Source organism: Podarcis erhardii, assembly GCF_964252035.2.
Source record: "Podarcis erhardii genome assembly, chromosome: 1".
Classification (NCBI taxonomy): Eukaryota; Metazoa; Chordata; class Lepidosauria; order Squamata; family Lacertidae; genus Podarcis; species Podarcis erhardii.
The window spans coordinates 52,265,152-52,291,996 of NC_138497.1; the positions used below are offsets into that span (position 1 = coordinate 52,265,152).

Below are 26,845 nucleotides of genomic sequence, written 5' to 3' on the forward strand. Positions count from 1 at the left end.
TAATAATGGTAAACCATACTTTTATTAAATAAGTGTAACAATCAAAGTTCCACAGTGGAAGATTCGTTTCCCAATACAAAATCATAGAAGATTGGGGGGGGGCACAGACATGAGAAAAAGGCAACAAGGCAAATGTGTGAAACATTCCAATGAGACGTGGGCTCTTGGGGCCCATGGGAGGGTCACTCAGTAAAGGAGTGCATACGTATCATTAAATCCTATCTCTCTGAAGAGCAGTGGGCATGCTGCCATTTTAGTTTCTTCAGAGCCCATTAAATGCAGGTCAGGCCGGCCACTGACATACTTTCTTTTATCAGTGATCCTGGGGAGACGAGTCGGGTCTACCATGACCGCTACTCAGTTAAGAGCTGGAATTTCTCAAGGAATTGTGGGAAGGCCAGACCACCACTTTTCAAAACTCCTTAGGCTCAACTCCCCTTCTCGTGAGTCAGCCCTGAGGCCCAATGACACTCCACTTAGAAATGAACTTGATGAACAAATGGCGCTGTTCGAAATCCTCCGCAACCCTCACTAAACCCAAATGCATATTCTTTGGTGTCTTGGGGGTATTTCCACTCACCGTTGGAAGGCGGTGCCCTCTTATTTCTTGGTGCATATTTGCCCCACGGGGGCAAAAGGGGTTAATGACCAAGAGGTTAGTCCTTCAGCAAGCACACCAGATTGCATTGTGTGGGAAGACAATGTAGAGATGCACCTTCACAGAAAGCCCACTCCCCTTGGGACAAACATAGGCAGAATCCCTCTACTCTTATTCCTTTCAAGTCTTCTTCCATTGGTCCTTTAACAGAACACACACACCTTCCTTTTACCAAGGGAAAAGCAAGGCGCACAAAGGCAAGTAGCTAGTAGTGATAGTAGCCATTTTTTCAGGAGCAACTTGACTGACCACAAGTCCCTTATCTGAGCTCCCCAGCCCCACCACCAACCCTTGTCACCTCCGTGATAGAAAACCAATTGTGAAAATCCCCCCTTGACCACGATTACCACAGCAAACTGTATCTGTGGAGGAATCTGGTTCGCCCGCCAATTTCCACCTCCCACATATTTGCAGCCACAGGATTTCCCAGCCTTGCAGACGCCAAGCCCTGGCTCTCTCCTCAGCCAAGCTCCACTGAATCTATGCACTCAGGCTGCAAGTGCAGACAGTGAAGGTACAGCCTGGGGCGAGTTTAGACACCAGTCTCATTTTTCTCGTTTGCTTTGGGAATAGTTTCCTCCTGCACCTTCTTCATCTCCAGCCCTTTCACCCAGGTGTAAGCAAAGGAGCCCCCGAGAACCATCATGTTACTAGTCCACCATAGGAAGCTCTTGGTTTCTTCGTAATAGCCGACGGCAAGCACGGTCTGAGCACATGCTTTCGCAGTCCCGGAGACATTGTGAGTGAGCGGGCTGGTAAATTTGATCTGAAGTCCTGTCACATAGCCGATAGCGAAGCCAAACACCCCGCTCAGAGTCATCATGCCCCAGAAGTTGAGGCTCCCCAGTTTATCAAAGTAGTAGAGTGTATGGAACTCACCAGAGAACAACATGAGCGGCAGGAACAAGATACAGGCATTGATGTTGTTATAGAACGTCAGGCGCCAGATGCTGCTATCCACAGCAGGCAGCACTTTTTTAGTGTAAATGGCATTGAGCGAGACGCAGAGGCTGGCCAGGATTCCGAAAACTATGCCAGCCCAGGACAATGTGCCTTCAGCTCCCTCCTGGTCTATACCGAGCCAGAAGCCGCCTGCGAAGCAAAGAAGACTGGTGACATACTGGCCAGGCAAGAAAAGCACAAGAAGAGCCTCAGAATTAGCAACTTAATCCTTAAGATGCGAGACTTTGACAACTCAGGAGGGGAGAGCAGTTTCTACTCCCTTAGTGTTGTTTATCTTTGGAGATTTGTGGAGGCACATCAAGACTGTCCTGATTCTTCTGGGGATCATTGAAAAGGAGAACTGGGAACTCCCACAGAGCACTGATTACAAGGAAATGTGTTTTTGTTTCTAAAACTTTAATGGAAAGTCCAAAATTTCAACACAATATTGCATTTGAGTAAGCATTTTGCTGCTAAATATCTTTAGGGCTGGCTCAATCAGCTGCCCTCCCTTACTGTAATTCTGATTCTTATTGGGCTCTGACTCTTGATTTTTAATTCTGTTTTCTAAACTCTTCAATTTTATTTGGGAGAGGCAATTGTGTTTCGTTTTTATTTTGTTTCTAGGAAATGTTATTGAGTGTTGTTGTGTTTTTATGTAAGCCACTTAGATATTTTTATTATATTAAGACATATAATATTTTTGAACAAATAAATACCTTTGTAGTGGGAAGAGGAGATGGGACTTGTGGGGCAAGAAATGGTAATTGTAGAGAAATAATAAGCTCTGAAATTGCTCAAGCTTCTAGCTTTGACACCAACATCTTTGCTCAGTATTCCCTCACTCAGCTCAAGTCAACTTCTTACCAATTCTTTCCTCAGACGGTGACCATATGTTGCTAAGTTTTTCTGTATAAATATAAGAGCTTAAAAGTTTTATGTGGAAAAATAAAAGTTTATGTGCAAGCCACTGAAACGTATGCATGTATCTTCCATAAGTACTGTATGATCACCCCCATCACTAATGGAGATTAGAAATTTACATGCTATTACTACCTACCAGATTAGAATAGGCAAGCATCTCTCAGCTTGTAACAGACCTAAACATCAAGTGTTCCCTCTAATCCTTACAAGTAATACTGTGAGTGAAACCAATAGTACCATCCATCATACCCATGCCACTTACACCTGTGATGTACTTAATGCCACATTGTCCAACAGCAGTTTGCATTGAACAAAAGGGCCTATCCTTTTTAGGCACAGTAACAAATCAGATAAAGAACAAAGCACTAAGGGACCCATGAGTGATCATGGAATGCACAGGGACGAACAGGAGTTCATTCGGAAACTTAAGGTCTTAACAAAGGCTATGGTTCCTTTGCACGCCATGAAGAATTGATCTTCATTACTGTTCCTTTAAGAACTACAGAATATTTCCTTCTGGTCAACTTTCAGCAGACTTTTCTGCCTTACCTTCCCCAGTTCTAAGACAGCACCTGACAAATTAGATTGTCACTTATGAAAGCTTTATTTTTAAACAAAATAACAACAACAAAAAGCTCCAAAAAAGTTAGTCCTAAAGGTATTAAACAAGTTTCTCTCTCTGTGTGTTATAGAGGACACCACACCACCTGCTCTGCAGCCCCACACTAGACTGCTGCTGAGAGGAGTAGTGGAGAATGCTATCCCAGTATTGAAACAAGATTCAACTACCAGTCTATTAAACTTCTGCATGTGGTCTGACCGAGAAGCGAATTGGGGGCGGGGGGGCATATTGTCTTTCAGGCAGCAAAACTTCCAAGGCAGGCCTCAGTTGCTATTGATAAACAACTGAAAGTTAGAAACCATACTGCAAATCATCCATAGACTCTTCTGTCCATCCTTGCCCTAAGGCTGCAATTCTAGGCCTGTTTTCTTGGATTAAATCCCAGTGGGATTCAAGGGGGCTTCTAAGTGAGAGTGCATAGGCTCAAAAGGCACTGGACACAGTTATTTGTAGAGAAGTAAAGGCTTGGGGGGCAGGGAGGGAATGGGAGAAGTTAGGAACATGAACCCAGTTTTCCCCTGCTGGTTTGGGAGAAAACGGGGGAAACCCTGGGGTTTCTTCCACTTTGGGGGTGGGGAGGAAACCAGTTTCCCCCACTCCAAAATTGTTCTATTTCCCCCACTTCTCCATTTGCAAATTCCACCTTACTAGAACATACCACCCCAAGTTGCTTCTCTGCCATACCATTAGACCCTACTCACCTATGATGACCCCGCAGGCCAGCAGGGCGTACAGAGAAGTGGTCTGCTTCAGGAGCAGGTAGGAGAGAAGCACATTGAAGACGGTGGTGAGGGAGCGCCCCACGTTGTAGAAGGCCACGTCGACGAACTTGAGGCACAGGTTGTTGAAGGTGATCATGCCGATGAAGACCACCGAGAGGGGCAGGACGCTGCGGGACACCTTGAGGTCCATGCGGATGGAGGGGAAGTCCACGACGCCCGCCGGGCAGCAGGAGGCCACGAGGCTCAGGACCTTGCAGATGAGGACGGTGACAAGGCACTGGTAGAAGGTGACGAAGAGCGGCGCTTCGAAGCGCAGCGAAGGGCTGCCCAACAGGTACTTGTTGAGGAACACCATGGTGATGGAGATGAACCAGTAGAGGGAGACCACCGTGGCGATGCGCAGCGCCCGGATTACGAACGGAGGCTGCTTGCCGCCGCCGCCGCCGTCCTCCCCCTCCGGGTGCTGCTGCTGGAGCAGCGGGTCCGAGGATCCGCTGAGGGCCATCTTGAGGATCGCCGAGCGCTTCAGCTGCACCCTGTTCATGGCGGAAAAGAAGGGGGGGAAGAAGCTCAAGGGAGGAACGAGGAAGAGGTGCCCGCGGCCACTCGCGCCCCGACGGCCCCGCAGCCAGCAAAGGGCAGCGCCGGCAGGTTCATGGACGAGATCCCCGCGCTGAGAGCAGGAAGCCGCGGGGCAATCTCGGGGATCGCTGAAAGGATCTGGCGGCGCCGGCGAGAAAAGGCAAGGCAGGCAGCCGTCTTAAGCGTACTTTACTTGCAAAGAGGACCCATTGCAATCGATCAATGGGACACGCCTCCAAGCAACGCGCAGGGCTCCGGCCTTCCTAGGTAAAGGTTGCGCTCACCCCCGGAGCCGGGAAGGGGACGCCCGTTCGCTCACTTCCTCTCTGCTGGAGCCCACCAGTCCCCGAGCTCGGCTCCGCCTGCGAGGGGCCGGCCCCGGCTTAAAGGCGCCGAGCGCTCCGGATTTACCGAGGCAGCTGACGTGTCGCGATGGCGCCTGTCGCAAGATCGGGAAACATCCGAGCGACGCCGGTGGCACCTTCCGCGCGGGCCAATGTCCCTTTGATACGCCTTCCCGATCCCGCTTCCCCCGCCCGTGGGCCCGATTCCAAGCACGGGGAGAGAGAGCTCGGGCCAGCAGCTCTTTGCAACCTCGCCGCTGCTCGCCTGCCCAAGGCTGCCTCGACTCGGTGCCTCCCGGTCGACAGCGGTTAGGACCCCCTTCGGACGGTGCTACGGCCAAGGCTCCCGCATGGCAAACGGACAGAGGAGGGAGTTTGAGAAGAGCCGCAGCTCTTGGACCAGTTGCCTTGAGTGCAGAAGGGCACTCAGTTGCATCTCCCGGTGGAGAACCGGTGGCCCACCCGATGTTGCTGAACTATAATTCCCAGTAGCCCCAGCCACCATGGCCAGTGTTCAGGGATCATGCAAGGTCGTGAAGGCCACAGGTTCCCCACCCTGGTGTGGACCATACAGAGTAATGGTCTGGGTATCTTCCTGTGTCCATGCCTATTTGCTCCTCTTGACCCTCTCATTTCCCTCTTCTCTCTGTCTTCCTGGGCGGTGCTGCAGCTAGGACGTTCCACTTGTGCTGTCTAGAGCGATGCAGCCATGAGAATTGCACCCAATGGCAACATACAATTGTAGAATTGGAAGTGACCCTGAGGGTCGTCTAGCTCAACCCCTTGCAATGTAGGAATCACAGCTGATTGCTGCTCCTTGCAACTAGCACTTGCTTCCCTGCTTTGAGTGGCACCTCTGCCACCTCCCTCTGACAAGGAGGGGAGACTGTGTATGGGGGGGGGGGGAGGGCACAGCAGCTATTAAACACCCACTCCCCAGACAGCCCTTCACTCACCTCTCACTTAAGCAGCAAGCAGCTCTTCTGCCTTCTTGCAACAACAACCTGTACTTCCTGGATCAGATGTTTGCTTGCTTCCTTATCTAGCTTTTGGTACCACCCATCAATGAAAAATGCTCATGTGGCACCAACAATATTTTGGCTATGCAGGCAGGAAAACCAGCAGCTACAGCTTTTTCCATCACTGCAACCCCACCTGGAAAGGGTCCACATGCTGAATTTCTCTAGCAGCCTTCAAAGACAGCATGAGCTCTGCTAGAAATTATGTTTTGTAACCTTGCTTCTCCCCTCTCTCTTTCAGCTGCTATTGTTTAATTCAACTTATTTTCATTTAGTACAGTTATATCCCACCTTTCATCCCTTTACCCCCTCCTAATAAAATACCAAAGTTAATGGACATTGCCATTCAAATGGTGTGCATACTCTGTGATGTGATCAATCATGCACGGTGGGGCTTACCTGCCCCCCCCATATTTTATTCAAGTTGGCACCCCTGCAAACCAGTGTAACAGTTAACCAACATCTCAGCCTCCAGCATACTACAACCTGGTACCTCAGGTTACAAACATTTCGGGTTACAAACTCCGCTAACCCGGAAGTAGTATTGTTGTTGTTTAGTCGTTTAGTCGTGTCCGACTCTTTGTGAGCCCATGGACCAGAGCACGCTAGGCACTCCTGTCTTCCACGGCCTCCCACAGTTTGGTCAAACTCATGCTGGTAGCTTCGAGAACACTGTCCAACCATCTCGTCCTCTGTTGTCCCCTTCTCCTTGTGCCCTCAATCTTTCCCAACATCAGGGTCTTTTCCAGGGAGTCTTCTCTTCTCATGAGGTGGCCAAAGTATTGGTGCCCCAGCTTCAGGATCTGTCCTTCCAGTGAGCACTCAGGGCTGATTTCCTTAAGAATGGAGAGGTTTGATCTTCTTGCAGTCCATGGGACTCTCAAGAGTCTCCTCCAGCACCATAATTCAAAAGCATCAATTCTTCGGCGATCAACCTTCTTTATGGTCCAGCTCTCACTTCCGTACATCACTACTGGGAAAACCATAGCTTTAACTATACAGGCCTTTGTTGGCAAGGTGATGTCTATGCTTTTTAAGATGCTGTCTAGGTTTGTCATTGCTTTTCTCCCAAGAAGCAGGCGTCTTTTAATTTTGTGACTGCTGTCACCATCTGCAGTGATCATGGAGCCCAAGAAAGTAAAATCTCTCACTGCCTCCATTTCTTCCCCTTCTGTTTGCCAGGAGGTGATGGGACCAGTGGCCATGATCTTAGTTTTTTTTATGTTGAGCTTCAGACCATATTTTGCACTCTTCTCTTTCAGCCTCATTAAAAGGTTCCTTAATTCCTCCTCACTTTCTGCCATCAAGGTTGTGTCATCTGCATATCTGAGGTTGTTGATATTTCTTCTGGCAATCTTAATTCTGGCTTGGGATTCATCCAGCCCAGCCTTTCGCATGATGAATTCTGCATATAAGTTAAATAAGCAGGGAGACAATATACAGCCTTGTCATACTCCTTTCCCAATTTTGAACCAATCAGTTGTTCCATATCCAGTTCTAACTGTAGCTTCTTGTCCCACATAGAGGTTTCTCAGGAGACAGATGAGGTGATCAGGCACTCCCATTTCTTTAAGAACGTGCCATAGTTTGCTGTGGTCAACACAGTCAAAGGCTTTTGCATAGTCAATGAAGCAGAAGTAGATGTCTTTCTGGAACTCTCTAGTTTTCTCCATAATCCAGCACATGTTTGCAATTTGGTCTCTGGTTCCTCTGCCCCTTGAAAATCCAGCTTGCACTTCTGGGAATTCTTGGTCCACATACTGCTTAAGCCTGTCTTTTAGAATTTTAAGCATAACCTTGCTAGCATGTGAAATGAGTGCAATTGTGCGGTAGTTGGAGCATTCTTTGGCACTGCCCTTCTTTGGGATTGGGATGTAGACTGATCTTCTTCAATCCTCTGGCCACTGTTGAGTTTTCCAAACTTGCTGGCATATTGAGTGTAGCACCATAACAGCATCATCTTTTAAAATTTTAAATAGTTCAGCTGGAATATCATCACTTCCACTGGCCTTGTTATTTGCAGTGCTTTCTAAGGCCCATTTGACTTCACTCTCCAGGATATCTGGCTCAAGGTCAGCAACCACACTACCTGGGGTGTACGAGCCATCCATATCTTTCTGGTATAATTCCTCTGTGTATTCTTGCCACCTCTTCTTGATGTCTTCTGCTTCTGTTAGGTCCTTTCCACTTTTGTCCTTTATTATGGTAATAACTTTGCCCCAGGATGAAAACAGAAATCACGTGGCGGTGGCACGGCAGCAGTGGGAGGCCCCATTAGCTAAAGTGGTACCTCAGGTTAAGAACGGTTTTGGGTTAAGAACAGACTTCCGGAATAAATTAAGTTCATAACCAGAGATACCACTGTATAGCAATGTTGCCACAATTCTGTGTTCACATTCATAGTCCCCATTTTCAACCCTTAAACAGGATAGATTGTACGTGACAGTAAGTGAGCAAACTGGCAAGTGAGCAAGCAGTGGCAAACCGGAAGCTTACTACTTACTTCCTTATTACTTGGCAAGTCCGTTCAGATTACTAGTTGGATACATGCACACCATGGCTGCATCTTCCTAGCCACCAAAGCTAATGGCTGTTAATGGTTCAGTGCTTTCATTCATTTATTTATCCATCTAATCCCTTGCATGCTTTTAAATACATTATTGACTTTTACAATATACGGTATTCTGATCATGTCTTTCATGGACTAGTTGAACCTTTGGTTATCTATATCCTTAAGATATACTGCACTACCATCATGGGTTCATGGGTTTCAGATAGGCTATTAACTTCAGAATTCTAATAAATATCTGCCATTGACAAAGGCATTTTAGAGCTGGCTGCAGTTGTGGTGCTTGCCACATGCTGCCCCCTGCTGGTGGAAAGCACACACACATTTATTTGTTATGTTTTTTTTCTCCTGTCGGAAGTTAGCCTAAGGCTACAATTCTAAGCACACCTGTTTGGATACAAATCTCGCTAAATTCACTGGGAGTTTCTTCTCAGTATTTTTATTTATTTATTTATTTAATTTATATACTGCCCTTCATCTGACGATATCAGGGTGGTTCACAAGATAAAAATACAGGATAAAAGCACAAATAAATAGTTAGAACCAAAACAATAACTTCACCTCCCACAAGCACCTTTAAATGGCCATAGAATATTAGTCAGCCAAAGGCCTGGTTGAAGAGGACCGGGTCTCCCTGGTTCCAACCAAGCATATCACAGGGAAGATGGAGACACGTAGAAGTGCCTCGGAATATTTTATTTAGTTGAAGTATTTATTGACTGCCTTTCTGAGTGCAGCTCTCAAGGTGGCTTACATAATCAAAATCCAGAAATACAGTAGTAATGCAAAAACTTAAATATGATCTCAGTAGCCAGGCAGTCTCAACAGGGCGAAGGCAGTCCTAAATCATTTAGGGCTTTTATAGGTCATCGCCAGCACTTTGAAGTGTGCTAAGAAATAAATGGGAAGGCAGTGCAGCTATTTCAGTAACAGAACCATATGCTCCCCATATGCAACCCCTTAAAAATCTGACCAACACATTCTGGGCCAACCTGGGTACTTGTCAAAGGCAGGCCTGTGTAGAATGCATTGCAATACTCCAGACATGATGTGACTCTGGCTTGGTACATGTCACCATGGCCAGGTATGAGTTCTCCAGGAATGGTACGGTTGGCACACTGGTCTCCATTGAGCAAAGGCACTCTTGGTCGCAGTCAATACCTGGGCATTTAGTGTCAAGGTTGAATCCAGATGAACTCCCAAGTATGCACTGGTTAATCCTCGCAGAAGGCAGCGATGGCTACCAACTTGGATGCCTTTAAAAGATCAGTTCATGGAGAATTAGGCTGATGCTCTACTGACATTGAGCATCTTTGTCTTGTCTGGATTGTACTTCATTTTGTTTGCCCACATCCAGTCGATTGCCATCTCCAGGCATCAGTTCAGGACCTTAGAAAAAGATGGAAAGGAGAGCGAGCTGGGTATCATCTGCCTGTGGATGACACCAAACTCCAAATCCCTAATGACCTTCCCCAGCAAGGAACACACATTGACACAGTTCGGCTAACTGAAACATTTCCCCGTCTCCTTCTATCTCTTCAGTGCATCTATGTCCTACGCAGAAAAGGATGTAAGTGCCAGTGTGAAGAAGAAGAAGAAGAGTTTGGATTTGACATCCCGCTTTATCACTACCCGAAGGAGTCTCAAAGCGGCTAACATTCCCCTTTCCCTTCCTCCCCCACAACAAACACTCTGTGAGGTGAGTGAGGCTGAGAGACTCCAAAGAAGTGTGACTGGCCCAAGGTCACCCAGCAGCTGCATGTGGAGGAGCGGAGACGCGAACCCGGTTCCCCAGATTACGAGACTACCGCTCTTAACCACTACACCACACTGAAGATTTGAGGATGGAGGGAGAGGAGGTGGGGGAAAGTTTCAGAAGAGTGGCAGCCTGGTTCTGCATGCACTCACTTGGAGGTAACACCACTGCATTCCTTATTCCAAGAAAAATGAGCACAGGATTGCAGCTTGAGTCAAGGAAAGTAGGATCACGAGTGCAGCATAGTGTAAACTGAGCTCTTATTTGCAGGGCTGGAATTTCTGATATACCGTTGTCTTACGAATGCATGTTAGCCCTTCTGCATTATGCCATGGGTCCACCTCGCTCGGGATGGGATAAGGAATCTTTTTTGGCCCCAGGGCGACATTCCCTCATGGGCCACAATCCAGAGGCCAGGGCCAGATGCAAAAAGTGGATGGAGCAATAGATGTGACTCATGCAGCAGGCTGCATTCCAGACGTGTCACCCTCCCACACACATTTCTCTACTCAGACAAACAAGAGGCATGATCACAGTTCAGTGACACATTCCACATTAGCAAAAAACCAGCTAAGCAAGGATGTAGATCTGGACCAGAGAGGGGTGTGGCCTGAGAAGAGTCCCAAAGGCTGGACAGAGGCTCTGGGACCTGGGGTTCCCCACCTTGCCTAACCCAGCATTCTGCCTCCAGCTGTGGAAAGCCAGATTCCTCTGGGAAGCTTGCAAGTAGGGTAGGATGTAAAGATAGGAGGCCACTCCCTATTTGTTTATTTTCCCCTCCACATCGAATCTCTGAGTTTGGAGGTTCCACTTATCTATGGTTCCTGATGGCTATTGAAGCACTTCTTCATATATTTGTCTAAACTTTTTAAAAAAGAAAAACAGCAGCAGCAAATCAACAATATCACCACATCTGGTATTAATGAATTCCATAGATTATAATTTTTTATTATGAACACATGTCCCTTCTACTTATCTAGATCCTGTTCTACTCAAAATATACCTCTGTTTGCTTACAAATAGCACCCCCCCCCCCAAGATATATAATAAGCAGGGATAGCAAGGACCTCTGTTGTAATTTATAGCATGGATGGCAAAACCTGTAGCCCTCCAGATGTGGTGAGACTCTCATCAGCCCCAGGCAGCATGGCCAACGGTCAGGGATGATGGGGCAGAGACATTTGGAGGGCTTCATGTTCTTTATATCCAATTTAGCTTGCAGTTCAAATCCCTTGCCTCCGGGACCTTGATGACTGGCAGCAGAGCTCACGGCAGCAAAGGAAGTGAGACAGATTGGGCGTGATCTCTTGCACAGTGCATTCATTTGTTTTATTTTATATATTTTACATATATTTTATGTATCATCTTTTCTTCTAAGGAGGTGATGATGATTCTCCCTTTTGCTTCTTATCCTTTTTAGTCTCCTTTTATTTTTCTTCCAGAATCAGGCAACACACACACACACACACATGGACAGTTTGCTGTTCACTATGATAACTGTGATGGTTATGGGTGGGTTACTCGTGTGTAAACTGCCTCCACTTCAGTTAGATCGTTTGCTCAACCATGTTAAGGGTTAGAGCTCGCCCTCTGTGACCTGTTAGTCACTTGCAGAATCCGTCAGTGGGCGTTTCTTGAATCTCTTCCATCATAAAAGCTGTTTGACCCCAAGTCTCCGCCTATGTTCCCTGCGCGGAACGCGTCTGCGCAGGTAAGGGGACGGCAAGGGCGTGCCAGCGCTCTCTCCGCTGGTCTCGGTTGAAGGGTCTCGGAGCCCTGACACCGATTCCTCCATCTCCCTCTCCTCTCTATTGGTGTCACGCTGAATTCCTTCCCCCCGACTGGTTACCTCTCCGGCATCGCTCTGGAGCCCTGCCTCCGCTTTTCTCTCTGATGTCAGTTCCCTGACAATCACTATAAAAATATCATTTTTAAATGGAAGTTTCGATTATGCCACATATTGATATCTCTTGTGAGGAAGTCACAGTGTTTGACATGTCTGAACAGCACACAACAGTTAGATGGACTTGAGAGTAAATTAACAGCACAATTTACTATGGAGCACGGTGGTTAGTGAATACAGTGGTGCCTCGCAAGACGAAATTAATCCATTCCGTGAGGCTCTTCGTATAGCGGTTTTTTCGTCTTGCGAAGCAAGCCCATTGACAGCTTAGCGGATTAGTGCTATTAGCGGTTTAGCGGCTTTTAGCGGATCAGCTGATAAGCGGCTTAGGGCTTAGGAAAAAGGGGGGAAAAGGGAAAAAAACCCCGCAGGAACTCGCAAGACATTTTCGTCTTGCGAAGCAAGCCCATAGGGAAATTTGTTTTGCGAAGCGCCTCCAAAACGGAAAGCCCTTTCGTCTAGCGGGTTTTCCATCTTGGGAGGCGTTCGTCTTGCGGGGCACCACTGTATAGCACAAGAGGTCATCCTGACATGGAACAGTTACCTTCTCAGTTACAGAGGTCACAAGATGGTAATTGATGCTGGAGGAGACATAACTCCTGGCACCACATGGTGCAGTTCCACCAACTTCGTGTTCTGCATGTGGCATTGCGAATAAATAAGGGCCTTGTCTATTCAGTGGCGCTGCAGGTATAAGCTGTAGAGATCATTCCCAGCAACACCAAATAGTCTGCTCAAAAATATACAGGACCTATAAGTCTGCTGTTTATATGTATAACCAGGTCACAAGCTCACCAAGAGGCAGAGTTTTTCACCTGAGCTGCACTCCGTCCAGGCACATACCTGGTTAAACAATGTAAGTAAAAGGGCTTTAACTTTGTGTGGTTGGTGCTGCTGTATCTCTACTAGGGGCATGAAAGTGCTATCTGATAATGATATTACTACCCACATATAAGGGTAAGTGGTGACATAGAGGGCAGCCGTCCTGTAGGAAGTGGTTAGTAGAAAGATATAAACTGCTGGAGGAGCGTGGATTTTGCTCAGCTTCTTTTGTCACCAAAGTAGCAGGTTTCATAGGCAAGAGGAACGTGTAAGGCTCGTACAGCAGAGGTCATATGTCTTGCAGTAATGCAGCCTTTCCTAACCCGAAGCCCTGCAGATGCTTTGGACTACAACTCCCATCAGTCCCAACCAGCATGGCTGATGGGAGTTGTAGTCTAAATCATATTTAGGGTACCAGGCTGGGAAATGGTCTACTAGGCTACTTATTTAGTCTACTAAGTCTACTTATTTAGACACGAAAGCAAATAGAATTGCAAAAGCCAAAACCCCCAAACAGACTGAAGAATGCTTATAGGGAATCAGGCCTGGAGATTTTGACTTACTTCAGTGCACACATCCAGGATTTTGCAACCATCTTGCACCAACCCTTTTATTATAACAGAACAATTCCATACACCACAGTAGGCAGAGTAGTATGGATTAATCCAGGCAGAGCCATCTAGTCTCTTAACCAAAGATCATCCATTTACATGAAATCAGCAGGGCAGGCAAGCATAGCAGGAACGGTGACTTTTAGCAGCACAAAAGAAAACAATGCATATGTAATGTGTTATGCTGTTCCAGACTGGTGTCACCATCTGTAAGAACAAAGCAGCACAGCTTGCAAATATATGTTATAAAACAATATGCATTCCATAATGCCAAACAGCTCCATCTTTGGCTCAGATCTGTTCTTGCTATTGAGATGGAAACTCTTTTGTAGCTTTGAAGGCCCACATCCCTGCCTCATACACATGCCGGTTTCTGATCCGTATGTTGTTGTTGTTTAAATGCCAGTAGTGTCACCCCACTTTACTCCTTCTGTGTACCTATCTAGAATGAGGCCACCCTCCAGAATGGTCTTTTACAGTGGCTGTATTCAGCAACAAGCGTATACACATTCCATGTGTATTATTACACCTCCTCCTCCTGCTTCAGAAATGCTCTCCTATACTGCTGCATTATTGACTCTTCTCAATGCTCAGTAGCATTGTGTCCTTCACTGGCACCCACTGTGTGTGGGCTCACATGCACCAGGCGGGACCAGGGGCTGGGCATGGAGGGTAAACAAAACCCACTGCGCAAGCCCAACCCACACCGCTGGTAGTGCCAGGCAGACGGGCACAGAGGGTTCATGGGGCTATGCTGTGCTGTGTCACTTGCCCACCTAACAAGCTGGAACATGTTCAGAGGAGGGCAACCAAGATGATCAAGGATCTGGAAACCAAGCCTTATGGGGAACGCTTGAGGGCGTTGGGTATGTTTAGCCTGAATATTTTTTTTTATATATATAAATATTTATTAAAGTTTTTTAAATATAAATGCACAAATAATAAACAATCTTACTTCTGTCACAAACATAGTTTCATCACTTCTTTGGACTCTCTCACGTCTCCCGCTCCCATTTACATCATTAAAAGTTTTTTTTCCAAACAAATTATCAACTTGTTTACAATCTCATATCCACTCATTCAAATATGATCTAGCAATTCTTCCAAAAAAATTTTATATTTTCTTTAGTCTCACTTATCATCAAATTTAAATCTAATTTAGTGGTGGCCAATTTTTTATAATCTAGCATCCTTCTTAACATTCAACCAAATTACAATGTTTTTGTAGATACATCTTAAATTTCTTCCAGTCTTCCTCCATTTTCTCTTCTCCCAGGTCTCGGATTCTGCCAGTCATCTCGGCCAGTTGCATATAGTCCATCAGCTGCATCTGCCACTCTTCCAGTGTGGGTAGATCTTGAGTTTTCCATTTTTTTGCGATGAGTATCCTTGCTGCCGTTGTTGCATACATAAAGAATGTTCGGTCCTTCTTTAACACCTTCTGGCCGACAATACCCAGAAGGAAGGCCTCTGGTTTCTTAGTGAAGGTATACTTAAATACCTTTTTCAGCTCATTATATATCATTTCCCAGAAGGCCTTCACCCTAGGGCATGTCCACCAGAGGTGAAAGAATGTTCCTTCATTTTCTTTACATTTCCAACATTTATTATCAGACGAATGGTATATTTTGGCAAGTTTAACTGGGGTCATGTACCATCTATATATCATTTTCATTACATTTTCCTTCAGAGCATTACATGCGGTGAAGTGTTTAGCCTGAATAAGAGGAGACTGAGGGGAGACAGGGTAGCCATCTTCCAATATCTAAAGAGCATTGTCACGTGGAAGATGGAGCAAACTTGTTTCCTCCTGCTCCGGAGGGGAGGGCCGAAAGAACCTTCTGTTTGACAGTGGAACTGACTCCCTTGGAAGGTGGTGGACTCTCCTTCATTGAAAGGTTTTAAGCAGGGGTTGGATGGCCATCTGCTGCTGATGCTTTGGTTGAGATTTCTGCATTGCAGGAGGTTGGACTAGATGACCCTTAGGTTCTTTTCCAACTCTACAATTCTATGATTCTAAGACCTAGACATACCATACAGGGAAATTAATTTACATAATTTACATAAAAATGCATTTTGGGGCTTGGCGGTCTGGTCTACTTCTTATTGGCCCTAGAGGTCCACGAAACGTTTCTCCACCCCACCTTTAATGTTTGGGACCGGCTTATACCGCACCCTCTTAACCACTGTAGTCTCTCATTCCAACAGTATGCTGCTAGAAACATGTCACATTAATTTCACAAACGGATCCTCTGGAACAAATGCTTAGGACGGGCGGGTGGGTGGGCAGGAGGCATGAATCTGTTTGCATTTTAACAGTGCATTCTAGCCTTCTCTCTTTCATAGAAATACCATGTTCCTTACAATAGCATTCTAGTTGGATATTGCTTTCACATCTTTCATTTAATTCCCTTCATTGTCCTTTCCCTTCATTAGCATAATGTAAGTGCAGAGGTTAGAGAATGCAAAGTCCCATTGTATCTTAATCTTCTCTGTTCCCCCCACCCCACCCCGACAGCTTGTTTCCTGCACAATTCTCTGCTACAGTCTTGCCAAGATTTCTTTCAGACAAGTGGCCAGGTAAGTGGGATGGATGTTTACCATGTTCAGTTTTGTATGCTTACAGTGCCTTAACCAGGTATATAAAGTGCTTTGCACTTTGGCAGAGGCAAGGTTTCCATAAATCAAATAAAACATGAGAAGGTACACAAACATGGAAATTCAAAACATGCAAGAACCTCTGGTTTTATGTTTCAAACTAGGTGATGATGACACATGTCCCTGTCCCACTGGGTACCACAACTCTGCCTGGCATACTATACTCTGTCCATCTTATACCATTTATTTCCTTTTCTTCAGCAAGCTTAAGGTCAGGTACTATAAGTAAACTGTTTTGTCACAAATGTGATTTTTTTTGGGGGGGGGAGTGGGGAACCTATGACGCAGCGTCTAGTAGTGGGTTATTTCACCATTCTCTTGCTTGAACGTTAGCCCACATTTACTATATCTGTGCATTTATACTGCTGAAAAGATAGGGTTGCGTACACATTAGAACTTTAAAGCCCATTCAAAGCTCATTCTTTCCTTCAAAGGATTGTAGGCACTGTAATTTACCCCCTGCAGAGTTGGAATTCCAAGAAGACCTTAACAAGCTGCAGTGCCCAGTATTCTCTAAGGGAAAGAATGTGCTTTGAATGTGCTTTAAAGATACACTGCACACTCAGATTGTATCTATACTGCAGCAGTGTAGTATAGGTCAGTTGATCCTACTTTCCCCGCACTGACCACTTGAAAATCACTGTGGGTCTTGGTAGACCACTTAATTGATTTTAATGCTGGTTATAGCAGTTGTAATGCACTGAGCTAGATGCAGTATGGTTTTTAATTGTATTTCGTACTGATTTCTTTTATTTCTTATTCAAATCATAGTACAATAAAATACAGTATAAGAAATAAAAGAACAAATTGACACACAATTAAAAATAAAGATGACTATTTAATACAGTGGATGTACAGCTTTCCGTTTTCAACTGCAAATCCACAAACATGCCATAAACCACCTGACTGAAGTTTGTGGACCAGTTTGGGAACTCCTAGTATAGGTGAACTTTGCTGGGCACACACTGGCTACCGTACCCTGAATTTTGCATGGATCCATGCAACTTGCATTCTTGGCCCAGTGTCTCTCCACATTTACTTTGGTGTAGAAATGAGCATGACTGAGCTGTGCATCAGCAAAATGGTCTGTGTCAATTGCCCCTAAAAATGTGTAATGGAACTCAAACATCTTTCTTGCACAGTATTGTTTGCTTTATTTTAATTTGTTACAGCAGCTAGCAAGAAACTTTTAAAAGAAGTTTAGGGTGCCAGCCAATCCCCAGTTTGCAATACTTGTGCATCCATGAGCAATTTATCAAAAGTGTTGGAGGACATTCATTTCATAGTGCATTTTGTCCGATATTTATGAGCAATTGCGATAAATAGCCCTGATACGAACAACTGAGTGCCTAATGCAGGCTGAAATGCAAGGCAGAACAATGAAAACATTGTTGAAGCCTGCTGAGAATGCCTATCTTTATCTACATATCTTAAATGTTTCCCTATTGAATAGCGTACTTTCCCATTACCTCTACATTCTATATCAATAAAAGAACTAGATGTGTGTAGATGCTATGTTAGATATTGTGGCTAAGCTTGTTAGTGAGGGCATCACCTTCCTGCAGGACCTTGTTGTTGGTACAGCTGGGATTTGTGTATTAATAATGATAATAATAATTTTATTATTTACACCCCGCCCATCTGGCTGGGTTTCCCCTGCCACTCTGGACAGCTTACAGCATATCTAAAAACATAATATAAACATCAATAGTTAAAAACCTCCCAATAAAGAGCTGCCTTAAGATGCCTTATAAAAGTTGTGTAATTCTTTGTCCCCTTGACATCTGAAGGGAGGGCCTTCCACAGGGAGGATGCCACTCTCGAGAAGTCCCTGGTGCAGACCTACACAAGCTGTAGCCATCAAGCTGAAGAAATTGCACTAGCCCTATAACGTTGCGGACAAGGTACCTGACATTAGTCCCAGGAAGGCAGCTGTTGTCAAACTTTTACAAGAGCTCTAGGGAGGAATTGCTCCTCTAAGTAAGAACAGGAGCATGAAAAAAACACATAACCACAATGTAACAAAAGTAGAATAATAGAATCATAGAATTGTAGAGTTGGAAGGGACCCTGAGGGAGTCAACTAAATCTCAACTAAAGCACCCTGAGCCATGGTCATCCAACCATACATTGGATAGAAGGCCTTGACTGCTTCCTTTCAGAATCAGTTTGCCACATATACAATGACAGCAGCCTTCTCTTCTCCATTCACCAAGCCAACTCCATTTCTGCCTTCAAACCCAGCTCTTCATGAAAGCATTTCTGGAGCCACATGGCTGTACCTCCATTGCTGTCTTTCCCCTATGCCTTCCTCAGTACCCATTTGACAATCTCTAGCATCTCCCTCCACTCCTGTCTAATATACAGTGTATAAAACAGGATTTCCCATCCTTTTGGGGTCAGTGGGCACATTTGGAGTTTTGAGAAAGGGCCATTGACAAGGGTCACAGAATGGCTACCATGGCTGGTATAGAATAACACAAAATGGGTGCTACATCTAAAAGAGCAGAAACACAGGTTGCTGTTGTTTAGTCATTTAGTCGTGCCCGACTCTTCGTGACCCCATGGACCAGAGCACGCCAGGCACTCCTGTCTTCCACTGCCTCCCACAGTTTGGTCAGACTCATGTTTGTAGCTTCGAGAACACTGTCCAACCATCTCGTCCTCTGTCGTCCCCTTCTCCTTGTGCCCTCAATCTTTCCCAACATCAGGGTCTTTTCCAGGGAGTCTTCTCTTCTCATGAGGTGGCCAAAGTATTGGCGCCTCAGCTTCAGGATCTGTCTTTCCAGTGAGCACTCAAGGCTGATTTCCTTAAGAATGGATAGGGTTGATCTTCTTGCAATCCATGAGACTCTCAAGAGTCTCCTCCAGCACCATAATTCAAAAGCATCAATTCTTTGGCGATCAGCCTTCTTTATGGTCCAGCTCTCACTTCCATACATCACTACTGGGAAAAACACAGGTAGCACCACTAAAAGGTGTGGGCCTACTGCTCATCAGTCTCCCATCAGTGGGGAAAAAGGCACCTATTTTAGCCACCACTATGGTTACTCACAAAGAGATGCTTTTTTCTGAATGGAAATGAGGGTGGGCTTCAGTCCTGGCATCCAGCAAAACTTGGGCATGTCTGACAGAGCATTTTCAACATAAGAGGCCAAGCAGGACCTCAGCAGGGAAGCGCAAACTGTCTCATGTGCACCATGGATTTTTCAGGATATAGTTATTTATTGAATTTGTATACCACCCTTCCTCCAGAAGGAGCCCATGGTGGCGACTGAGACCTTTCATAGGTGCCATAAGAGGTACTGGTGGGAACAATGGCACCCACAGGTGTCACCTTGGTGACCACTGAATAAGCCTTTTAGGTTTCACTTTTAGGTTCTACCAGCTAGGACCAATAACATGCAGAATACTGACTGGAATGATGATATTCATTATACACGTCTTGCAATAAAAGTGCTATATACAACTGACATTCAGTCCTGTGTGGTGATTTCTGGAGAACAAAACATGCTGCTATAGTCAGACAGCGACACTGGAGGGCACCAAAGTGCCTGCTATCGGAAAACTACATAGCAGGTGTACAAGCGGAAGCTTCTCATTGATCCAATGACCATTTCATACATTTATGCAGCAACAAACCTCAGTTTGTAACCAAAAGAACTCTTAAAACGGAACCATAGCCAGTTCTGTCTCCTTGATGAATGGTTTTACATTTCTAAGGTATACACCTAGATCATCATACGAATATAAACACCCCCCCCCCAAAAAAAATGACTGTTAGAGGCAGGGAATCAGCTCAAACCTTTCAGAAGTGTAATGAAGAATGAAGAATATAAAGGATTAAAAGTTTTCTTATACAGTTCTAATTTCTCAAGGATCTTGGTGAAGCTGCTAAGACCACAACTGTAGGAGGAAGCAGTTGCACAGTGCAGAGTTTCTAAATATTACTAATGGGAAGTGCTGCTGGGGATAAATATACTGTTACCTACATGCACCTCAGTCACTGAGCAGTGAGAGATTTCAGGGATGCCAGCACATACCTTGGGTATAGTTTTCTTGAAATGGCAATGCTTGGAAATGGAGGCATTGTCTGTGATACAAGGCTTATTCACGCATATAGACTGGCTGAGCATAAGATGGAGAGGTCACAGCATTAGTACTGTAACAGATCCTGCTATATAATCATAGGGTTTGAAGGGATCCCAAGAGGACATCCAGCCAAACCTCATTCCTATGGCACTGTGTTGTTGCCATCAACATATGCACTTGTGGACAGGGGGCATAACCACCAACGAGCCATTGCTAACAAACAGCCATTAGACAGTTCAGTAGATGTATAATTTCTGAAGGAGTTCTACATCCTGTGTCAAAGATGTCACTGAACCAGTCGCAACAGATCCTGTGACAGATGTGGGCCTCTATAGTTTCAGTCTGCATCCCCTCGGGCACAATGTGTAGCTGGTGATATAGATTTGTCAGAGATCTGGATTCAGTGTGTTCCATCCCTTGTGGCGTTTCTCCTATTTGAGAGCACTGTGTACCACTGACATTATTATTTATTTACTGAGTTTCATTATTTTATCATCAAAACAGGTGACCCGCAAATATCAATATGGGCTGTTTGTATAATACTCATGGAACAAAGAAGAAGAAGAAGAAGAAGAAGAAGAAGAAGAAGAAGAAGAAGAAGAAGAAGAGGAGGAGGAGGAAAACGACTACAAAAATCAATATATGTGCACTGCAAGAACTACGCAGTAGGAGGTATGGGATTCAGCCCTCCAGATTAATATCAGAGGTGGAAGCTATCATTGAGTGCACTTCATTAATTTGATCTCCTTTTTGTTCATAATCATCTCATGGCCTCATAATAACCTTAAAATATAGGTTATTATTGTTGAGGAATTTAGGGTGGGACAGTGAGATGCCAAAGTCCCCAGCTATGTAGGAATTTGAACCAGAAGGCACGTCCACACAGCACATGCTCACTTTAATTTGCTATGGAGCCAAACTATGCCACTTTATTTAGCACCATATAACATATCAAGACACTAGCTCCCTAATAACGTTCCAGTATTCAAATCATTCCCTTGCCTCTGCAAGATGGTTGGGCTACTCTTGTGCATGGCTCTGGCTCCCAGTTTCAACCATCCTCCTCCATGGCTGCTTTCCTTGTTTAAAACACAAACAGTTACTCACTCAGTCAGTCACAGTTGTCCAATTATGCATTCTTCCAGCTTTTGAGTATTTTATTTCTCATCATGAAGAGCATTGTGGCTGAATAAACACTATTATGTGAAATTTAAATAATGATAAAAGGGGGAAAATACAATCATGCCCTGAAAACTGTGATTGCATCTGCTCCTATTGTATTTTCATATTTCTAATCATGGCGATTATTGAGGTTGAACCTGAGCTATCAAAGCCCCTTTTGCAGCATTCTATGCATGGGAAAGGAACTCATTTTCAATCTGGTAGGACACGGGCCAAATTATGTCAGGAGCTTACAGGGATTCATTGCTGATTTTAAGCAAATGTACCTGGTAGTTTATGTGGCACATCTGAAAACTGATACAAGTCTGCATACAAGTTGCACGACTTTGAAGAAGGTCTGGCTTCAGGAAACAAATTCCAGAGGGGAGCCATGCTTTAGTGATGAAAAACAACACCCCTGAAAGATACTGTACAGAGACAGGCATGGATCAGGTTGTCAAAGAGGACAATAGCAGGGATGAGGTAGAATTCATGTTCACTTCAGATTTAAAAAGTGAATTTTCCTAATCTACACTTTATGAAAAAAATACATGAACTGAAACACCATCCTTTGAAATTTGCACTTCTCCCAATTTTGTGTACAAAAATGCATATACAGTGGTACCTTGGGTTACATACGCTTCAGGTTACATCCGCTAACCCAGAAATAGTACCTCAGGTTAAGAACTTTGCTTCAGGATGAGAACATAAATTGTGCTCTGGCAGCAGCGGGAGGCCCCATTAGCTAAAGTGGTGCTTCAGGTTAAGAACAGTTTCAGGTTAAGAATGGACCTGTAACATTGTTTTGCAAAAATGGGTGTATTAGGTACAACTGCATACAAAAACGTGGCACATTGGCAGAATGTCACATTAAAATGCTGATGAGTTTTCACAAGGACTTTTTATTTATTTATTGCAGACTGAATTTAAGACTGGGAAAATGAGAAACTGAAGTTGCCCATCCCTAAGAGGATGGGAGGTGATTGGAATGGAATATCTTGGAAAAACAGCATGTTAGAGGCTGGCTGGGCCCCTGAACAGGAGCACTCCACGCTGCCATGTTTTGTTACAAGTGTCACTGTTTAATTTGAACTACTTTCCATCACCACCCACCTATTCTGCTTTCTTTATCACTGGCAGAGATGCTGCTATTTAGTCTTCAGAATAATCAGTAATCTATAGCCAGGATGGTGATGGAAATGTGTGAAACCAGGTTTGGAGAACAGAGAAGGGAACAGAGTACCGTATTTTTCGCTCTATAAGACGCACCAGACCACAAGACGCACCTAGTTTTTGGAGGAGGAAAACAAGAAAAAAAATATTCTGAGTCTCAGAAGCCAGAACAGCAAGAGGGATCGCTGCGCAGTGAAAGCAGCAATCCCTCTTGCTGTTCTGGCTTCTGGGATAGCTGCGCAGCCTGCATTCACTCCATAAGACGCAAACACATTTCCCCTTACTTTTTAGGAGGGGAAAAAGTGAGTCTTATAGAGCAAAAAATACGGTAATTAGAAGGAAGATGAGATGAGGGTAGATTAGGGCCGATCCAAGAAAGTTTGACACCTAAGGTGGACCTCAAGATGGTGCCCCCCCTCCCTGCCAGGAAAGAACGTTTGAGAGGAGAGCATCAGAAGCAAGGTGGGGAAAGGAAGATTGACACCGGAACCCTGTCACCCGAGTCAGTCACTTCTCTTTGCCTCATGGGTGGGCCGGCCCTGGGGTAGATCATGATAGGGATAGAACAGGGAAGTTTGGGATAAAAGGGCTAGAAGATTCACTACCCCCAGCTCTGCCAGAGGCAGGGAGCACAGAGTCACTAATAGGATGGCAAAAACTAAAGTTGCCACTACAGACTCAAAGGACCATGTGAATTAGTTTCGGTAAAATCAGATTGATCAATGACTATTTGGGAATGGTCAGTTTCTTAGTTGCACAAGTCATCAGATATGATGATCCAAACACAAAACAAGATAAATGGAAAACATCTTTGTATAATCTGCACCTGTGTTGTTTCTGTCTGCAAGTCTGTTCTTACCTTGTCCACCCCTTTGCTGGCACAGACAGGAGTAGTTCAGGAAAGCTGAGATGGAAGAGAAGGTAATAATAGGCTTTGTTTAGGGAACCTTGCAATCTTTCACCCAGGAGACATTTTCTTTGCCACTTAATTTCCTTTGCTGTACAAGAGGCTGCAGCAAAAGTGACCAGCAGGTATTCCTAAAATGATAAAAAAAAGAGGAGAGACAGCCAATATGAGAGGTGAGTGTCCTGCCTCCCATTAAACGCAGAATCATGCTGAGAACCATCCCAAAGGAAGTGCATTCTATGCCAAGCAAGACAGCAAGCAAAAAAAAACCCGAGTTCGAGTTCTGTGGGCAGGTTGCTGCCTCATGATTTATCACCCAAGCCCTTGGAAGCTCTCGAAAACCTGGGGCCTAAGTGTTCCTGAATAGTGGCATTAATTACTATTAAAAACACACATTTATATCTCTCTCACCTGCTTTAAATCCTGTGAAATTAGATTTCCCACCCCTCCCCTCCAGCCTCAGTGGCAGCCTGGGGTGCTTTATGGGCCTATAAAGCCTTACAGTGCCTGCAGCCTCTACCGGCTTTTATTTATGAGGCCTATAACAGGCTTCCTGGCCTGTTATCAGTGTCCCCTGATGATTTCATTTCAGTTTCCCTCGGATGAAATGATTCCCCACAGCCTCTGCGGCTCTGAGAGTTTTTGGAGGCAGGGTAGCATAAAGGGTATGCAGAGCCAGCAAGAGGCTGAGCAAAGTGATTTGCTGCAAGCGCCGGCACAGAGTCACTTAGAGTGCCACAAACACACTTGGAGTGTGTTTAGAACGGAGACTTGTGGTTACCTGGCAATCCTTTACTATCAGCAGCAATGGGAGTAAATGTTCTGCCTCCTGCCTAGATTAGATTAGGGAGGCTCCGGAGCGCCTGCTCTTTCCCCTGTCGTTCCTTCTAAATAGCAAACTTGGGAGGGTGATTGCCTATCAGTTTGGAAGCAAAATGGAGGACCCCCCCCCAAAAAAAATAAGGTAGTGGTTCCTTAAAAACTTTGGCAGTGGGGGTGCGTCCTAAGTATGCATACTTGTAAATTAAAAGGATTTTAAAACAAAGCACCAAATGGCCTCCTCACAAGGGCTGCCAATTTTTCACAGAAAACGTTGGCGTCACTTCAGGATAGGAGATGGGGGCGAGGGAAGAAAACTGTAGAATTTGCCTGCTCCAAACCCCTAGCAGTCTATAGAAAGTATCCTGGAAGGGAGGGGGGTTTGAGATGACAAGGAAAAATCCCTTGCCTGGACTGCAGGTCCCACTTGTTCTATTTTATTATTTACTTAGTTAGATATTTATTAAATCTATATCCCGCCCCTCCTTCCAAATGAGCCCTGGGAGGCAGACAAGTAACAAAGTGTCTTAAAAATTCCAGTACAAATGCAGACTGGGAAAGTACTCAGCTCAAAAGTCTTCAGAAACTGTAGTTTGCTAAGGGTGCTGGGAATTACAGCTCTGTGAGGGGAAAACTTCAGTTCCCTTCTTGGAGGGAAGTCATATGCTTTAAATGTGTGTTAGATGCACTTTAAATGTGTGGTTTGGATCTGCACCATAAATGGTTTTGGTGAAAAGCAGGGTTTGCATGTTTTCATGGTGCTTCAAAAACCAGCAACATCTGTTTAGTCAGATGGTGGCGGGAGGAAGAAAATAAGTTGTTTTTGCAGTCCACGGCATGGTAAGGGTTAACTTGCCTGTAATGGGAGAGCCTGAGAAAACAGCCTACCCTGGAGTGAGGCTTCAATGAACGACTTCTTGCCTATGATAACAACCTGTGAAAAGTGAGATACTTTTCGGGACTCATTCCTTTAATTTTTCTGGCACTTGTTATGACCTCAGAACACTTCCACTTCAGACCTTCTAGACTCTCCCTGGGGAATTGGCCACATTTGTGCACAAAAGCCAGCCTCCTAGATGGAAATTGATAGATCTTTGCCTCCACTCTCCTCAGGCTGAGCATGTTAATTTATAGATTGGATCTGTCACTCCTGATATATGATATCCCTCTTCCTTAATGCAGCCTTCAAAATGAGTTTTTAAGACTTGGTCATCTGGAGAAACTGTGTGTGTGGAAGGGGCAACTTCTCTTGCTTTGAAGCATTCAGAATTGGGTGTTAACACAGTGGTTAAGAGGAGAAGTTCTTCGTTCAAACTTTATCTGACCCATGGGCTTAAGGAAGTCACCATCTCTGGGTGCCAGCATCAGGGCTGGCCCTACTATTAGTAAACTGTTTTGAGGTGGGTGTTGTTGTTTTGCAGTCAAGTGGTATATTAAATGCTGTGAAATAAAATAAAGAAGTCAGCCTGCCTCAAGAAGCAGATGCTGAGGGCTGGGGAGTGGCCAGCCTGCTAACCTCAGGTGTGGTAGTGGATGCCATCCTGGCACGAGTGTTAAAATAAGTTTCAACTGCCAGCCCAGTCAGCTTCTGTACCTGGAGTGGAAATGGGTACCATTTTGTCCTTTGCTTCAGGGAGCAAAGTAGCTTGGGCAAGCCCTGTTTACTGTCCCTCCCAGCAATATGTAACTTAGTGATGATAACATATGCCTACTGTAACATGGCAGATGTAGTGATTTACTGTGGTAATGAATGGGAAGTTTTTTTGGTCTTAGGAGCCGTTGGCAGAGCTGCTGCTTACTGGGATGCTGCCGAGCTCAGAAGGCTGGGACGAGGTCAGAAGAAGAAGAAGAAGAGTTTGGATTTGCTATGCCGCTTTATCACTACCTGAAGGAGTCTCAAAGCGCCTAACATTCTCCTTTCCCTTCCTCCCCCACAACAAACACTCTTGTGAGGTGAGTGGGGCTGAGAGACTTCAGAGAAGTGTGACTGGCCCAAGGTCACCCAGCAGCTGCATGTGGAGGAGCAGGGAAGCGAACCCGGTTCCCCAGATTAGAGACTACCGCTCTTAACCCCTACACCACACTGGCTCTCCAGGGTGGCATTCCCACTGGTGCACCTGCAGCACCCTGACTTTGCTGCTTTTGTGCCCCACCCCGGCTAGCAGCAGTGGGGTTGCTGTCAGGATGCTGTTTATGTGTCCACACTCCACCAGCTGCTCTAGCCTGTTAAGCACCCGACACATCACTTCCTTCCCAGGCTGTTTTGCAGTTGTTGGGTGGCTACATCTGCTGCTGAACACCAAAAATCGCCTGAAGTGGAGCTGAGGTGTATAAAATGGCTTGTGGTGAATGGTCAGATACCCTGTTTGTCACAGGCTGTGGGGCACCATGAGTAGGGTGCAAGTGGCCATCATAATCTGAAAGGTTGAACTTTTGGCTCCACAGTGTACTTAATAGCTGAGCAGGGTTTGGGGGTTATGAGGTCTTCTCCTTGCCTTGCTGCTGCAGTTAGCTTTATTAAATAGGAACCCCAAAATTTGGGATCCCCATCGGTTTGGAGGG

At 45.3% G+C, this 26,845-nt stretch overlaps 1 protein-coding gene across 7 annotated transcripts; it reads right to left on the reverse strand.

Annotated features, from left to right (window-relative positions):
- SLC35C1 (solute carrier family 35 member C1) lies at positions 1-24,417 on the reverse strand. Of its 7 annotated transcripts, none has more exons than XM_081835835.1 (4): positions 24,298-24,417; positions 23,417-23,595; positions 3,848-4,404; positions 1-1,750 (listed from the first exon to the last, which is right to left on the reverse strand). In XM_081835835.1, exons 3-4 carry the CDS (start codon positions 4,371-4,373, stop codon positions 1,191-1,193), a joined length of 1,086 nt encoding a protein of 361 aa, XP_081691961.1. In that variant the 5' UTR covers positions 4,374-4,404; positions 23,417-23,595; positions 24,298-24,417; the 3' UTR covers positions 1-1,190. The 7 variants fall into 7 exon arrangements, with proteins under 7 accessions (XP_081691961.1, XP_081691962.1, XP_081691960.1 ...); XM_081835836.1 differs by having other exon boundaries at positions 24,246-24,353; XM_081835834.1 differs by lacking the exon at positions 24,298-24,417 and adding an exon at positions 23,876-24,186.
- Between the last annotated feature and the right edge of the window lie 2,428 nt (positions 24,418-26,845).